This window comes from Amphiura filiformis, chromosome 14, assembly GCF_039555335.1.
Source record: "Amphiura filiformis chromosome 14, Afil_fr2py, whole genome shotgun sequence".
NCBI lineage: Eukaryota > Metazoa > Echinodermata > Ophiuroidea > Amphilepidida > Amphiuridae > Amphiura > Amphiura filiformis.
This window is the reverse complement of record NC_092641.1, coordinates 53,029,072-53,048,174: the sequence shown is the minus strand read 5'-3', so window position 1 is coordinate 53,048,174 and position 19,103 is coordinate 53,029,072. Positions and strand designations below refer to the sequence as shown.

At 38.1% G+C, this 19,103-nt stretch overlaps 1 protein-coding gene across 1 annotated transcript in view; it reads right to left on the bottom strand.

Annotated features, from left to right (window-relative positions):
- Positions 1–19,103, bottom strand: part of LOC140170291 (uncharacterized) — a 63,848-nt gene that overhangs the window by 14,876 nt on the left and 29,869 nt on the right. The window contains exon 4 of the mRNA XM_072193661.1: positions 15,772–16,585. Within this exon, the coding sequence (XP_072049762.1) occupies positions 15,772–16,585 (814 nt within the window). The remainder of the gene's footprint in view (positions 1–15,771; positions 16,586–19,103) is intronic.

Genomic DNA, 19,103 nt, shown 5'->3' with positions numbered 1-19,103 from the left:
ATTCCTGGACACAAAACCTCCTCAGATAATCCCCTCCCTGGACAGTCCTGGACAGACCTGGACAAAAACTACCTATTTCTGGACATTGGCTGTTCCTAGTGATATAAGTTAAGGAATGTTGATGAGAACGATTCTTCTGTATTTATTAATGGTAAACAGCTTGAAAGAGTAAGAAAGTCAAAATGCCAAGATGTTCTTATTGATGATCAGTTAAAATGGCATGATCAAGTTAATAGTATTATTCAAAAGGTTTTCTGAAATATTTGGCCATTGAGACGCCTGAAACCTTTCCTTGAAATTGATACATTAAATGTTATTTTCAAATCGTTTGTTCAGCCTATATTTGTCTATTGCAATATCTCATGGTATGGTCGTTTTAAAGATGATAGTTCCAAACTTGATGTTCTTCATAAACCCTGTGCAAGAGTGATTTTGAGCGCGAACAACTTAACTTCATCGGAGTTCTTGGTTGGGAACGACTACACACGCGTAATGATTATTTTAAAGCATTAATGGGGTACTACAGCCCTGTGGTAAATGTGTGACTATTTTTGCATTTTTATCAAAAAATAATACTGACACACTGGTAACAAAAGTTGTGTATATGATTGGGGCAAGGAATCCAATTACTTCACTGAAATTTCAGTGATTCAAGACAAGCGGTTTAGTAAATATGATAGGATATTAGGTATTATTATTGGGGCAAGGAATCCAATTACTTCACTGAAATTTCAGTGATTCAAGACAAGCGGTTCAGTAAATATGATAGGATATTAGGTGCATCCTTGCTGTACCTCTTTTCTTGTCATAAATAACGAACCGCTTGTCTTGGGTCACTGAAATTTCAGTGTAGTAATTGGATTCCTTGCCCCTATAATACAGATAACTTTTGTTGCCACTGTGTTATTAGTTTTTGAGAAAAATGCAAAAATAGACAAACATTTATGGAGGGGTGTAGTACCCCCTTAATGGTTTATAAATCTCTTATTGGCCTGACGCCACATTATCTTGCAAATTATCTTGCAAAAATGTTTAACCATGTATGTACAACTCATAATGTCAACACAATACCGGCTGCCGTTCAGTTGGCTTTGCCCCCTTCAGCGAATGGCTATGACATGGAATGTTTTAAATCATCGTTCAGTTATAGTGGTGTGAAATTATCTTTCTTTCTTTCTTTCTTTCTTTCTTTGTCATTTCTTTCTTACTTTTTATTTGATTGTTTTGCCTCTGTGTTTTCATTATATAATTCAGAAATTTGAATGAATATTTTCCCAAATTCGATATTGGTGATTGTAGGTATCATATTACTAATAATTCTCTGTCTGTATGTCTTGCTTGGGTCTGTCCTGCCCAAAGATATTTTAATTAGAATGGGGGGGCAATAGATTACGTTTTTTACACATACACATTTTGAAGAGGATCATGGAAGGCTTCAAGAGTACCAACTTCCCTTGACAAACACTTTTGTGGACTTCAAAAAAGCCTTCGACTCCATCAACAGGTCCGTCATGTTTTCAGTGCTGCGGCCATATGGAATACCAAAGCTTGTGGTCAATGACATCCAGGTGCTCTACAAGGACTCCAATAGTGCCTTTACAAGTAACAACTGGAGTGCTTCAGGCTGATGTGTTGGCAACATTCCTGTTCATTATCATGGTAGACTACCTTCTGAAGAAATTAACTTCTGGAATTGAGGCTGGAATTGTTATCTATCCACGTCGGTCAAGCAGGTATCCTGCTAGGATGCTGAATTACCCGGATTTTGTTGATGATATTGCCCTGTTGGAATCTTCCATAGCTCGGGCCCAGTCATATCCTTGTCATCACCTCTGGCGTCCACGTGATCGGTTCTATACTATCCTCAGTGCTACTTTCAGGATCGCTCTCAGGTCACTACTCTCTCCAAAGACAGAGAAGGACAAAAGACTTGCATAAGAAATGTCTCCGGGTCTTATCTTCCTCCAATCTACACTACCCCACTACGTGCCTTCTGAAAGGCTCACGGCACTATCCTCCACATCATATTCTATTATCGCCTCCTCCTTACTTATAGCCTCAAGTTCTCCTCCATCCTCAGCACGCACGCCCATCATGACCTCAATACACCTGTCTATTTCACTTCTCACGTAATCTTCAACAAATTCGTTTATTCAGTTCCAGACTACCACATATAAGATCCAGTCACACCCCTATCATAAACTCTAGAACCCTATGCCGCTACTACTTCTGTAAATACCGGGTGTCCCAAAAGTCCCTTAACATTGTGAATTTGCCATAACTTGCGTTGGGTTAATAGTGTTGTTACAAAAATTGCACAGTATGCAGATAATTTGTTTAGAAATATTATGATACCAAACATGCCTATGTGGTCATGACCCTTTGGCATGAAAATAATGGATATCTACCGTACCGTAAAACCCACTTTTATAAACGCAAAATAAGTCTCGTCATTTGAAACGATATAACGTGTTATCATTTAAAAATCTGTTTTGTTTAACTTGGCTGTGTTTGTTTGATTGTTTGTTTGTTTGTTTTCAATGCGTAATCTTCATGTTCTGTTTTATCTGGGTTTTATATGGAAACTACTTAAGATCTTTTCTGAGGATTCGATGAACAGTTGTAAGTTGAAAGTCGACGTACTGATCGCCTTGGGCTTTTCGCCACCGCTCTTCGTATGACATCAATGTTTGTAGCCGATCTTCCTGTTCTTCCACGTCCTGCCCGAAGTAGATCATGAACAGATCCAGTTGATAGGAATTTCAGCACTAGTTGCTGGATTGTATTTCGGCTGGGTAGTGCATAATTTACATTAAACTGTTCCTTAAACATTGCTTCAGTGAGTTTGTCCGACTTTGTCTCGGCAAAGAACCATACGACCTGAATCCGTTGATCTATAGGAAATTCATCTTCACTTCAACTGTTTTAAAGTAAAGTTTGATATTGTCAATATAAATTATCCTAATTATAATCTAAAACAGCAGTCACGCTTACGCTAAGCCATGTAATCCATGAATGTTCATACCTAAATGTAGCGTGCGCAGTGAGTGAACCAACTCTATTGTTCAGGGAAGCACATCATTCATGTTCTTGAACAAAGAACACATGAGCTTGCTTTTGTGGGTTTGATACACACATATGTACAGTCGCACAGTAAGGTCAAAGGGTCATCAATAATGCTGTTTTTGGTATCAGAATAATTCTAAAAGATCAATCTATATGAATATGTTCTCCATTTTGGTATGAAGTAGGAAATATTTGAGATATGGCCAATTCACAATGTTAAGTTACTTTTGGGACACGCTGTATAACCACAGCTAGCATCCCCCTCACCTAGTAAACGTCAATCTGGGAAAGGACAATCATGCAGCGCCGAGCCAGGAAGTTCGCTACAACTAGCGCGCTGATTGGGTTGACGCGCGAATTTCATGATTACAAAGGAACGCTCTGATTGGCTAAAGTTACCCAAGACCGGGATGAGGGGTCACGAAACTTCTCGTTGTTAGGCAGATTTTTCTTAGTTTTTAGAAGAGCTCAACAAAAAGACGGAGGAGGGTGTCACAAAACACCTAGGCATTAGGGACGGTTCAGAAAACAATAACAATGTAAAACTTGAATAAGGGAGCGAGCGATCTGGAGACCATTTTTCATGCATAATTAAAATCCATGTATTGTATAATGAATAAAAGTAGGTTTGAAAGCTCACTAATTCAGAACCTAAAATTAATTTACCAGCCACATTGTCTTGTAGACAAGACAAAATATATATTTAAACTATCAACTTATTATTTCATTAATATCATTTTCCATCAAGATCGAACTCTCTTTAAAAATGTTATTGCCATGAATGAATGTCATATTTCGTCGGCTGTATTCCATAGTGGCGTATAGTGATTTTTGGTCATTTTTTTGAAAATTGGCACATATGTTTTTAATGATGTTCTCTTTCATTTTTTCTAAGTCTCATCAGTCATAATTAGCTAATTAATTAGTAATTAATTAATTAAATGTGGCGTATAGTTACAAAGTGACATTTTTGTATTCCATAGTGGCGTATCGACCATACGCCACTTTTTATACACATTTTATAATTATGAAATATCGGCAAAATGAAAAACATCGTATGTCATAGTGACGTACGCGTATCGGACCTATACGCCACTATGGAATACGAACGACGAAAAGTAACGCCATAGGGATTACACGGCGACCGAGGTGGCGTACGGTTAACGTAAGGTTAGGGTATTGCGTTTTGTTCGTTTTCCATAGTGACGTATAGTTTTATTGTCAGTTTGCCAGCAATAGTATGTATTTATTTCTTTTGAAAAATATATAACAATAATATCTATTTAGTTTACTACAGAAATTTCACATCATTTACAAAATATAATGAATGTCTGATTTACACAACTCAATTTTAAATTGGCATTTCTTCAAACCCGATTTTCTCGAAAAGTTGTTTATTCGCGGCGCCCCACTATACGCCACTATGGAATACGGGCGACGATTTCATGATTTCGCATTAAAAAGTACCAGAAATGCTAGGTATTGTTTGTGTGCAGAATATTTATAAATAACCGAGTGGAAAATACCCACATTTATTGGCAAATACCACCGAAAAATCCCACTGGGAAAGACCGTGAATTACTCAAAATGTTCATGTTAAAAATTTAATTGAAAAAAGTGTGTTTAAAAATACATTCAATTCATAATTGTAACAAAAAGCTCAATGGAAATAATATTCTCCAAGTTCCAAGGGTATCTAACATCTATATGCAGGTGACTTTCTAATGACCTTGAAAATGTTCGCTGCTCAAGGGTGATCATATCTACTGAGTTTTATGGCAATCCGACAATCAATACTCAGTTGACATTAAATGACCTTAGCACGGCTTTGACCATCTTAAAAATAGAACAATCTATATTTAGTTGACCTCAGATGACCTTGGCATGACCTTTAACTTTTTTGGCGATCAATCGTGATTACATTGTTACGAGTCGTACTTGACTCAAGGCCAAAATCACCTTTTACCCAAATTCACACGAATGCACAACACAAATACACTGTTTGATTAAGCTAACAAAATCTAAGTCTTTAATTGAAAGCACGTTATGATTGGTACAATATATGACACCAAATGCTCATACACAATAATCAAATATAAACACTCTTTCTCTATTTAGTACTTAGCCAGCATTCTTCTTCTTGGTGATCATAAAGTTCTTGCAATGTTCTGGACGACTGATGTAATATATCCTTATTCACTTGTCCTGCGAAAATCAGCGAAGTCCAGTGAACACTTGCGTTTATAAATATCCTTGCGTATGAAATCCTCACACAAAAATGGCGTTGCTTTCCCCAAACCGTTATCTCCTTGCGCTGCTTTCTCCAAACTTAACTCCTTGCGCTGCTTTCTCCAAAAATGGTGCTATTTCCACCTTTCACACAATATCTTCAGGAAGCAATACTGCGATGCAGTTGTCCCCACTTATATTGACAGTTGCGTTGAATCAAAACACCAGACTTCAGCAAGTCGACAGAAGAATATATATTCCTTTCTTGGAAGAAGTACGTTCTTTGACGTATTCTAGATCTTCTCCGACAACACTGGCAAATAGTAGTACTTTGACTACATAAAATATTTCTGGTTTGCAATTTCCTTTCTTTGAAGGAATTGGACTGTAAGCATATTAGCTAGCTAGCCCAGATCAACACTATCAACTGTGTCAATAATTGTGTTTACATTTTCTTATATATCAAGCACTGGGAAAAACCCCATTCTATCAATAGGCTATTACTACCTTCACACTATTCTGCAGTCTAGGAAATTCCCAAGTCTAAAATATAAAAAAATATATACATTTTTTAAATTTTACGAGGTATAGCAGACAATCTCATTAATTAATTTTACTATTTGAATTTTGGTTGCTATGGTCACCTTTATTCGACCATATTGAATATTTTGGATATGTTTGGCCTTCTTTGATCAAATTGCTATCTTCAATCCATCAATGTGCTTTCATGTATTAGGAAAGACACATTTGATACTCAACCAGGTCAAAAAGTACATGATTTATAGTAATTCTACTGTGTTGCTATGTGGAATTTGGTTGCTATGGCCGTCTTTAGTCAGCCATTTCGGATATTTTTCAGTAGTTTGACCACCTTTGACCAAATTGTTATCTTCATTCCATCAATAGGATATGATTTACTTAGAAATAGGCACATTGAATACTCAACCAGGTCAAAAAGTGCATGATTTATAGACATTTTATTGCGTTGCTAGGTAAAATGTGGTTGCTATGGTCTCCTTTGGTCGGCCATTTTGAACATTTTGGATAATTTTTTCAGTAGTTTGACCACCTTGACCAAATTGTTTTCTTCATTCCATCAATAGGATATGATTTACTTAGCAAAAGACACATTGAATACTCAACCAGGTCAAAAAGTGCACGATTTATAGACATTTTATTGCGTTGCTAGGTAAAATGTGGTTGCTATGGTCTCCTTTGGTTCGCCATTTTGAACATTTTGGACTTGTTTGACCTCCTTTGATCAAACCTGTATCTTCATTTAATTAATAGGCCTCGATTTGCTAGGATAAGACTAATTACATACACATTAAGGTCAAAAATCACTTATTTTATAGTAGTTTTACTGCATTATTGTGGTGTTTTTGGTTGCTAAGGGCAGCCATTTTGAACTTTTTGTTTACCTCAACCCCTATGACCATTCTTTTTTCACTTTCTTACAATCAGTCAACCTTGATTTACTAAGAATAGGTATAATAAATGCACATATATGTCAAGAAAACGTTGATTTTTTGTTATTTTAATGCATTACTATGAGGATTTTGGTTGCTATGGGCGGCCATTTTGGATTGTTTTCAGTAGCAGACGATCTCATTTGTGAATAAATGTTACAAACATTGAATCGGTGTTCAATTTATAATAAAAACGATGAATTAATTGCACTTGTAATACATTTTTATGAGTTGTTTCTCATACTGTATAATTTAATGTATTTCTAGTACAGCCAAAGGCGGCCATCGTGGATTTGATGACGAAGATGGCCAAAAATGGGTAAAATAATGCCTTTAATGGATTTCTCACCACAAAATTAGTCGAAAATGACACCTTAATGACTTCAAACGACCAAAAGCGTTCAGAAGATACCGAAAATTCACTTTTTCAAAATAGCCGCCGGCAGCCATTTTGGATTTTGACCTCTCCCAGCTAATGCCCACACTTTGGTGAGGGACATAGGAGCTTATTTTGTTTAAAATACCCCAAAGTACAAGAATCCATCAAAAAATTGCTGTTCAGAAATGATGGTCACTGGAGGTCCAAATATGACCCTACTAAAATGGGCGTGGCAATTGGCCATATTGATGACGAAATGTGATTCTTACTGGCATTAAGGTCAGAACTGAGTAGCTGCCAATGATGTTATATTTTTGCACTTGATGATAGGGAACTTAGGGGGCTGTCATTTTCTTTGGAAGGAATGTGTCATGGATTTATTTATTTGGGAGTCAAGATAAGTATCCCCAGTAGCGTAGCCAGCGGGGGGGGGGGGGGGCAGAGTGCCCCCCTGACAAAAAATGAAAGAAAAATGTGCCCCTTTGACAAAAAATGAAAGAGAAAATCAAAGGGCAAAGGAAAAGAAAAAGGGCAAGGAGCCAAAATTCAGGGCCAAAATAGTGTAAAATACAAAAATTTTCCGCGCTACGCGCGCACATTGTAACAATATAGCCATTTTAGCCGGATAATGGGCGAAAATAATGTAAAATACCATTTTATTTCGCGCTGCGCGCGCACATCATCCCAATAAGGCATTTTTCGTGAAGCTCGAAGACATCGAAGACATACAGTCTCTATGTATTGTATGATGCTACTGCAATTTTTTTCGTCTGTGCCCCAAAAATTGTATTTTGCCCCCCCCCCCTGACCAAGAAAGCTGGCTACGCCCCTGGTTGAGGGTTCGAACCCTGGCGATGCCTAGTACGCTCTCGTGGAAAAATTGAGTTAGCTTGAAATTCCCCTGGACAAGGAACTCACTGCTAATTTGTCTCGTTGTAACCCGTACGAAACTCGGGGAGCTGATCCTGGTTGCGAAGGTTATTTGTGGAATGTCTAGGGTGTGCGCTCTTGAAGCAGCAAAGTCCCTGAAATGCTGTTAAATGGTTTGTGGAATGATGTGGGCTGTAGTGGTCAGCGACAACCTGTAAAGTGTGCTGAGGCTTGTGGATCAACGTCTAGGCGTTGTGCCTGTGCGTAGCGCACTATAAATCACTGCGCTTTCTTTCTTTCACTGCGCTTTCTTCGCAACGAGGACCATGGCTGAAACCTTTATTCGCCAAGGAGGCAAACAGGTAGAGGACAAAGCAGCACAAAAGAACCAAGGACATGCCATGTAACAAACAGCCCTTTTCAGGCTACCTTTTATCCCAAAAGAGAAAATGACATGTTTAAATAAAAAGAAAACATGAAACAACAAAGTAAGAAACATAATAATACAAAAAGGCATAATTAACCAAGAAAAAATAAGTTTAATTAGAGGTATAGCAAGAGAAGTCCCACCAAATTCATGACACTTAACACAATTCATAGCCCATAGGCCGCTTTGGTACATCCATAACAATAAAAAAAAGGCAATGTATGTTGATTGTAGCCGACCTGGCCCTAACGTAATCCCAGACCAACCACAATCAACCGGCTTTAGGGCTTTTAAAGATAATTGTAGATCCAGGAGAGTTCGGGTGTTGGGCACACCTCCTCCTCTAAACAATTATGATTTAAGGCGAAGTTGACCAAGTTTGTGCAACATGTCTCTACTCATAAAAGGGGTACCCTTAGGGCTCCCCCAAAATGGCCAATAGAGTCATATTTGAAATTAAATTTGGGCGGAAAATTGTTCATGATTGGGCTTACGGGCCAATCCACTTTAAACATGGATCCGCCCCTAATTATAACAGTGGGTCTTGTCCAGTTTGTGAAAGGAAATAAAAGGGGAAAACGATAATAAAGAGGAAAAGGAAAATAGAAGAGGAAGAAAAAGAGGCAAAAAGGAAAGGGAAAAGTTAAGTGGAGGTGAAAAAAGAAAAGAAATTTACATAATCTCACCCACGAGGAGACAGAGAGGTAAGTAAGAATACTTTACTGGGTAGGCAGTTTAAATTTAAATTTTTCTTGCCCAAAAATTAGGCAATTAGGCAAACAATTTATTGGGCGGGCATTTGTAATTAATGGCCTTCAGGCCCGTAGCTAGGATGGATTATATAAGGGTTAATCCACTTGTAAAAAATGGATTTTGACCACGCTCTAAATGATTACTTGGTGGGTCTTTTCACTTTGAATACCGTATACTACTTCTAGGTAGGAAGAAGAAAAACATTTTTTATAACTCTGCCATGATTCTACCTATTTCTAATATAATTTATTTGAAGGCGTATATCACGTTTCTCTAATTCATTTCTATCGATATAGTCAAAAGTGACTTTAGCATAACAACATGTAACCTTGATAAAAAAAATAATAATGCATTTTGAGAACGAACGGTTTGTAAATATGAATGCAACAGAGTATTTGCAAATCAAGTAAAATAACTAAAAACCCTCTTGACAACAGATCTGTAATTTGTTCTCATCATACTTTGTTGACTCTGATATTTGTTATCTATCACGTGTAGGATGAAGTTGTAGCTTTAGTTGCAACTGCTAGATTGTAGTGTATTATGCTTGTTAAGTGACTAGATCTTTTCGGTTAGGCGCTATGATAAATCGTGATTGTTATGTGATATGTTAACTTATATAACTTACGTATTCAACATTGAAAGTAGGCCGATACCGGTAACTATGTTATCTATTCATGTCTTTCTGCATGCTCAAAGACTTGGAATGAGCAAATGTATATCTGGACTTCAAATCTACCCTAAAACTACTGAGCTATATTTTGCAACACGAACTTCGAAGAAGGGGGTTTGGTTGTAGCGACCCCCCCCTCCTTATTGGTACGGATCTCCTCTATCCAATGATACCAAAATAAGCAGTAGCGTAGTTAGCGGGGGGCAGAGTGCCCCCTGACAAAAAAAATGAAAGAAAAAGTGCCCCTCTGACAAAAAATGAAAGAGAAAATCAGGAGGGCAAAGGAAAAGAAAAGGGCAAGGAGCCCTTTTCTAGCAAAAATTCAGGGCCAAAATAGTGTAAAATACAAAATTTTCTGCGCTAAGCGCGCACATTGTAACGATAAAGCCTTTTTTAGCCGGATAATGGGCGAAAATAGTGTAAAATTTTTATTTTTTATCGCGCTACGCGCGTACATCATCCCAACAAGGCCCTTTTCGGGAAGCTCGAAGACATACAGTTTCTATGTATTGTATGATGCAACTGCAAAGCCCCAAAAATTTTATTTTGCCCCCCCCCCCCCTGACCAAGAAAGCTGGCTACGCCCCTGAGTATCCCCCCCCCCGTAGTGCCGCCACTGCCTCATTTCAAATATTGAGTTTTAGTTTTGGTTTTGGTTTTGGTCACGTGGTTTTCTATTGTCCTGCCTAACCACTTGAATCACAAGATATCGAACTCATTGTTTCTACCTTTTGTTTAAAACTAAACATTTGTGACAGGTAGTTTCGGTTTTGGTTTCAGTTTCTTATAAGTGGTGTGACGAATAAAATTACAGGATTTTCGAGTTACCTGATCTAAGCATACAAAAGAAATGTTTAAATTTCGCAGTGCAATATTCAGTTAGCAACCTGGACAACATATTCTTTTGTTATGCAAGGCTCACTCAGTCATTTAATGTGGCAATACAAACGATCGAATTTGGTGCTGAAACGAGCTAAATTTTGAGTTACACCTTTTCAATGTAAAATTAATTTTCTCGGCCAAATGAAATGCAATCATTTTCATTTTTTCAGTAAATGTCAGGTCAAATTGTAGTGCTTGATACTTTTTTTTTTTTCAAATCCTAGTGTTAAACTTAGGCGTGAAATTCAGTCATTTCGTGTAAGATTTTCGATTTTGATAGGCTTAAACTCTGCCCACGAGCCTTTTCTTGGATCAACCTTTTAGCTTTTCAAAGTAATATAGTTCGCTAATGAAGGATTTTTCCCAACTTTCTAACGCACATCACCGTGAGCGATATATCATAGTTTTGTCAGAATTTACGTTTTGATTTCACCATTTTTTCACCGGCTGAAATTTTTCAAAATCAACGCGTGAAATATAAGGCTAATAATACTAGCATTGTGGATCGATATCCCTGGGTTTAATAGGAATACCGGCATGATACAGTGTTGCCAGAACTTCAATATAGCAACGAAATTCCCAGGCCTAAAAGCGCTCCTATACTGATCATGTTTATAGTACGATGAGGATATTTCATCATCACGTGAGTGATTCGGACCAATGTGTTGAAATTTGCTTCTCCTCAAAACAACTTTGCCCGAAGGCTTACATGCAATTGGGCAATAGTTTAAACAAAACTTTCTTTTACAAAACATTATATTACGCTGTATGTTTTATGATCAAGCAAACTGTTTGGAACACACTTCCAAAGAAATAACCTTCGTAACGCCCCGGCGTAACGCCCCAGACTTTCGTTATTTAAACGCCAGAAATAGATTGTCCTTATAAGAACCATCAGAGATTGTGGCTTATAAGAACCGTTCATTATCATTGTTAACTTAAACAGGTTTTTTTTTTTTAACATCTTTATAAATTGATTGTTTTTATGTTTGTATGTAAATTTCGTGCTTTACGCGCTTTGAGTTCCTCATCAGAGATTGTGCCTTATAAGAACCATTCATTTTCATTGTTAACTTAAACAGGTTTTTGTTTTTAAACAAAACCTGTTCAAGCAATTATTTAAAATTGCTTGCCTAAAAACAGAATAACTTGGATGTTAATACTTATAGTGTTTCAATTGTCATGAAGGTGACTGGGTATGGTGCCTTTTGTTTGTGTTTGTTTGAAACTGCTTTTGGAAACCCACCGAAAGTCATATGCCCTAATGAAGCTGCCAAAACAATACCAGGTTAAACATGGACGTTTATAAAAAACTTATTAAATAACCTTAAGGAAAAAAAACCATTTGTGGCAACAATAAGCCTTGCATTGAAAGTCATGGTTAAAGTGTGTTGATTACCACACCAAAGTTTCCCTACATACACCCCCACTACCCACCTCACACACCTCTGCACCCACCCCACCCTATATGCCTACATGTACACGATATTACATAATAATATATAGCATAGCTATACATTTAGGTATAGCGCTTAATTATGACAAATATGGTTAGGCCTATATATAGGCCTACATGTCAAATTAAAAACAAACCCGAACACTGATGAATCTCTACAGAAACCCGAACACAAGTCTGAAGGGTGTAATGAAAATGGCAACCCGCGATGGGGGGGTAGGTCATACAAAATTCACATGGAGATAGGAGGGACAGAAGATTAAAATCCCCTATAATAACACGCTAATTTTTCTAGGTTTGGACCGTGGATTTTCATGAACCTCAAGCGTGCGTCTCTTAATACGGACTAACCTAGGTAAACAAACACACAGACAGACAAAATGGTTTTCATAATCATGGAATCCATATAAATTGAAATTGCAGGCTATCACGGGAGCAAATTTTTAAAATTCACCTCATTTACCAGAAAACCCAATTGGGGATTTGGGCTACCAAATCGCTAGTCGGGCAATCTTCATGATCTTTGCTTTTCAATGGAAAATTGCCCTGGATGACAACAATGAAAATATCGACTATTTCTGCTGGTTGCGCACGAGATAAAAGCACCGAGTTTGACATTTTCAGAGCATGAAGTGAAAAAGGTAAAATAAAAACGGAAATTCTGACAAAACTATAATATATAGACCCACACGATGTGCTTTACAGAGGTGAGAAATATCTTTCTTTAGCAAACTATATTAGTTTGAGACGCTAAAAAATCAATTCCGTAAAAAGCTCGCAGGCGAACTCAAGGCCTATAAAAATATCACACTAAAAGATACAATTTGATGCTTAATTTTAACACCAGGATTTAAAAAATGTATATCCAAGCACCAAGTTTTTAACTGACATTACTGAAGAAAAAAAATATTGCTTTACATTTGACCGAGAAAATTAATTTCATAGCAAAAAGGTGTATCTCTGAATTGTGCTGATTTTAACATGTATCGATCGACTTTTAGCGCGACTAAGCATTTCTAAAGAATCGGTTGTCCAGGTAGGTGACTGTATTCACGAGCAGAGAAGTCGAGCAAAGCAGTCTACATTTGAAAGCATTGATTTAGTTTGAAAGCATTGACTTGAGACTACGAAATAGCCTAAGCTGATTTCACTGTGAAAATATATAGACCATCGAAATATTTGCATTCGACATTACAAAAGGGCCACTATTGTAATTGTATAGGTGTTATAAACAAAATCGATTCATGTCCTTAATCCCATGTACCAGAATCGATGGAAGGCCATTATATGACCTCTAATAACCTAATGACTTTTACTGAAGCAATTTTTACTGCAAAAGTAGAAGATAGAGGGGAGAAGAGATTGTGTGATGTGTGTGTGTGGGGGGGGTTGGAGGGCAAGGGGATATGGGTCGGGAGAGAGAGAAACATATGAGAGAGCATTGAAGTGAAAGAGAAGGGGAGGAGAGCTCGAGATGAAGATATCGAATGTAGGGGAGGAGGAGGGGAAATGGGTAATTTAGGGAAGATGTGGTTATATAGGGAGGGAGCCCCTCTTAAAGAGGTATGGGTTGTGCTTCCCGGGGATAATAAACTAATTCATAATCAAATCATCTCCATGCATCGTTTATGTTTCATACAAACAAACAAATCCCCCACCCCACCCCATCCTTCAATATACGCGCATGTATATGATTTCTAGGCTTAGAACTCGTGAGTATGCCACCTACCGTCGACAGAGAGCATCAACTGTCGTCCGCGGGATAGATTTCCGATATCAATCATGATAATAATTATGTTAGCACAATAGGCTATTGTATACTTCTGGTTATATACCCTATTCGCCACTTGCACGGTTCCGCCATTATGCACTATATGCGGGAGAGCCTCGAACTGGCAGCATACATGAATGGGAATTGAACCAGTCATATAACATTCTGTGTAAGGTTACGTAATTCTTCCTTTCATGTATGCTGCCAGTTCGAGGCTCTCCCCGCATATAGTGCATAATGGCGGAACCGTGCAAGTGGCGAATACTGTGTCCTCCCAGCATAATAGTGTTATGATTGCAGACCAGATCATCTCTACTTTTTAATCCCTTGATTTTTGGTTTCTGAACAAAAGAGAAACCAAAACTAAATGAGGGACTGAACATAACCCTGACCCTAATTTAAACTCTAATTTTAACGTAAATTGACGAAACTATAACTTTTCGGAATAATGCCCCTCTCGAACTAGATGTCCCCGCTCGTCCTCCTCAACCCTAACTTACTCATTCGCTCGATCACATTCAATTAAGTATAAAAATGGACAAAAACAAATTCAAAATGTGTGTTTTTAGCGCTTTTTGTGTCCCCCATGCTAAATCGGTAATCTGTACACCCTTCGACGTACAATTTAGAGTATAAACACGTAGAGGACTATACATGATCTAATCATCCCGGCTGGAAGATGTTGAGGAAGACTCGTATACTATACATCACGCTCATACGTTATATGACAATTTGACGTACAATCACGTATGTGATGCATGGAACTAGTATGGAACTAATCGTCACACACTAGAGTCACACACATTATTTCATGGTATTATAATTATATTGTATACGTCAATTTTGTTGAATTTGGTTCAAACGGCTTATAAAGTTTTACTTTACACGGAAGGGGAAAACAAATAAATAAATAAATAAATAAATAAATAAATAAATAAATAAATAAATAAATAAATAAATAAATAAATAAATAAATAAATAAAAATTAGTTATGTTTGTACATGGGTGGGGGGTGCTGTGCAATAATCATGATCCTTCGATATCCATGATTTATCCTTGCAAATTTATAGCATCGAACCTCCAGCCAATGTTCCTTGCCAGTGCTAGCCACGAAACAAGGTCACAACTGTAGCCACTCCCGCAATGGTTGCCATTTCTGTGATTGAGAGTGATGTAATGCAAATATGTAGCTGGCCATCTGGTCACGTGCGCATTTATAAATGCGCATTTATATATATATACCCGAAGTCCACTGATCATAGGCAATTCGCGAGCAAAATTTTGGAAGATGCATACTGCACAGGGCAATTTTGGGGGCCCCCAAAACTTGGGGGCCCTGGGCCCTATGGTAAATCCGGCCCTGAGTACAATTAGAATGTGCGAGATTTAAAGAAAACTTGAAGTAGCCAAATTGGAGTAGCAACGAGTTACTTTTGATGCAGAAGTGGAAGAATGGGAGAAAATTATGAGCAGGGGGAGGAGTTAAGAGAGAGGATGGCGGCGATTAATTACAGGGAGGTGTAGGTTAAAGCAGAAGCTTTTAAGGTCGAGAGACGACGCACGAAGTTTGAGGGAGAGAAAAACATGTGAACAAGTGTTCAGAGAGAGGCAAACAGATTCATAGTATATTTATAGAACAGGTACGTCCTTCCAAAAACAGGAGGCATAATTACAATTGTGATTCCAAGAGGGATGTAGAAGGGCAAAACATGAAAATAACAACAACAAAAATCCAAATAAAAACAATTACATCGACAACAACAAGAACGAAAGTAGTAGCTACACAATTTTCTTACCATCAATCACCTCCAGTGCTTCTTCTAGACTTGGGCGATATTTTGGGTTTGCATTCCAGCATCGAAATATTAAATCTCCCAATGCGTTGGGGAATTCCGGTGGAATAGTCGGCTTGGCATGCTCTGTGGCTACTTTAAAAACCACATGTGCTGACAACTCTAGATCTTCAAATGGAGGCTTTCCTGTGCCAATCTCCCGTACCAGCATTCCATACGCGTAGATATCAGATTTGAAGGAGAAGTGATTATCTGTGTGGATTTCAGGTGCCATGTAGCGCCACGTACCTTTCGCGGTAGAAGTAGTCTCCGAATCGATCATCTCTCTAGCTAGTCCAAAGTCCGAGAGCTTCAATACATCATTTTCAAAGAGAAGTGCGTTGGAGGCTTTCAGGTCTCTATGAAGGAGGCGTTTTTGGTGAAGATACTGTAGAGCTAGGGCCGACTCTCTTGCCCATTTCTTCAACAATTTGACGGAGGTTTGAGATCTTTGGTGTTGCGTAAGATAGTCGCGGACTGTACCTTTTGGCGCGTATTCAAGTAACAAGATCTTTGTGCCCATGTTTTCATCCAAGACGCCGTAAAGCTTGACAATGTTTGGATGATCGAGACCCTTCATTACCTCCGCTTCTTCTTTCAGATCGTCTTCGGCAACACGTTTTGCTGCCGCTTCATGTACATTCAAGTACGGTTTCTTAAATGTTACTTTATACACGATACCGAAACTACCCCTTCCAAGCTGTTTGTGGAATTCGAGGTCTGAGACTTGTAGCTCTGTTACTTCAGACGGAGGCGAAACTGACGCTTCGACGTCATCCTGCGGAGGAGAATAAATAATTTGGCAATCCTTAAATGTTTAAAATAATTTCATAATCCTTACTTTCTCCAAGAATAGGTTTTCTCCTAATTTATTATAACTTCCTTTATATAGGCTATTAAAATAGTTCCAATTTTAAAGGGGATTACATGGGTATGATCCGGAAACTGCGCAAAATAACATATTTGTACCTACAGACACTCAGTCCCGACTCGGTAGTTGGACCATTTCCAATACTGATCCCGCCCCTGGATATGCGTTATTTGTATTATTGACGAAGAAAACACTCAATTTATTTTTCTATGGTTATGGATACTAAGACACTTTTCCGACATGAGTCTTGTCCATAATTCATGCAAATAAGTCTAGGTTAGGTTATAAAGGGGTCTGACCATTAAGGAAGCGTTCTCCGAAAAGTTTTTCGACAAATTCATTGATTTCTCAAAAAGTAAAAATCACAGTTGAACAAACAAATAACGGTTAAATTGAAAACAGTTATTGGGGCATAATTATGGTATCATTTTAATGTGATGTCCCAAGTTCATAGTCATTTATGCCCACGATCTTTTTTTACAGATGACCTCGAATTCTATGATAGCTTTATCCAAGAGTTTTGTACAACTTATTTGAAGCTTGGGCCAGCGGTTCTTCTGACCACGTTTGGTGGTCATAACATGTAATTTAAAGGAGGAGTAGCATTTTAAAGATTTTCACAAAATGACTCCTAATAACCCTTTACGTGATCTTTGACCCATATCTGTGTATAGGTTATATTAGCCTTGGACCAGTGCTTGTTGTGGCCAAGCTTGATCAAACTTAGTGCAAGCGTCTGGCACTAGTAGCAATTTTCTGTTCTACTATTTTGCAAATGTGAGATGTAAGGATAATCATGATAGGCGTTAGCAAAGAAACAACCACATCGAAACATTGTTTGCTGTACTAAGTTATTCTTAGTCGTAATTGGTACGTGTGACCCAGTCAATAACACTTGTATAACCATGACATCCTCACCTTTACATTTCCTCTTCAGGTTTTATATCAATCACACAGTCAATCTTTTAAAGGGACATTTTGCACAAATGTTGTTTTAAAACTATTAAAATTTATTAAGGGTCGGATAGTGACATTTGCACACTATTTTTTGTGGGACCTGAGAGCACGAGCACATCAGACACACCAAATTACATTCTGAATACGAGGAATGTGAGGAAATACAAATTATATCGCAAATTATAAAAAAATATATATTTTTGACATTTAACATTCCTCGAAGTAAACTTTATCAATCTGAAGATATGTACTTAAAGTGTATGTAGCTGGGAGGAAAAGCCGACCATCATTTGAAAAATGTGGACCTTTTGTATCGAAGATATTCATTTTTTTTTTCAAAAAAGACCTTAAAATTTTAGGTCTTTTGGGAAATTTTGGGATTCCCGAGCGCACCCCCACCAAAAAACAAAACAAACTAGAAACCACAGTTGTGTTTGACCAAACACGAATATCTATGCCCGTGACCACACCTAACCCCCCTTCCCCTATTCACAAACGAAAACTTGGTGAGCACCATGTGAAAGCCCTTGTTTTAAGCTTTCGTTTGATATGTACATGTAATGCTCATAACACCAGACTGGCTCACACTCTCTCTAATACCCTATTACTGCAGGAAATATCTAAGGGTCATGGGTCATCATTGTACGAAGTATGAACCCTGAGGGCGCTATAGTTCTTGAACTAAAGCGGTTTTAAAAATTTACACATATTGACCCTGTAGCCTGTGACCTTTGACCTCTGGGGTCGAGGCTACCATAAGTTACTTCTAGGGATCATGGACCATCATTATACTAAGTATGAACCCTGAGGGCGCTATAGTTCTTGAGCTAGCGCTGTTTGAAATTTTACACATTGCCCCATGTAGCCCATGACCTTTGACCTCTGAGGTCGGGAGTACCCTCGGATGATGCTAGGGGTCATGGGCTATCACTATACCAAGTTTGGGCCCCAAGGCTACTGTGGTTCTTGAGCTAGAGCAGTGCAAAAATGTGATCTTGAGAAGAAGAAGAAGAACTAGAAACCACAGTTGTGTTTGACCAAACACGAATATCTATGCCCGTGACCCCACCCCTTAACCAAGCACCCCCCTTGTCCCATCATGAAAACCTTTTGAAGTGATCCAAGGAACCAAAATCAAAATGCCTACACATTCCCTTTTAAGGGAGTTTTTGTCAAGTGATCAGTTTTCTTGACGTACGATTCAGACCGTTATCATTGCAAACACAGGTAGTTAACAAAATACTACCTATTGCGCTACACTGTGTTAATATGTCGTACCAATTTTGCTTTTTAAAGTCTTTAGACTTTGACCACTGGGGGATGCGGCTAATATAGAATACATCAAGGGTCATGGGTCATCATTGTACCAAATGTGAACCCTGAGGGCGCTGTAGTTCTTGAGCTACAGCTGTTTGAAATTTTACACATATTGCTCACTGTAGCCCATGACCTTTGACCTCTGGGATCG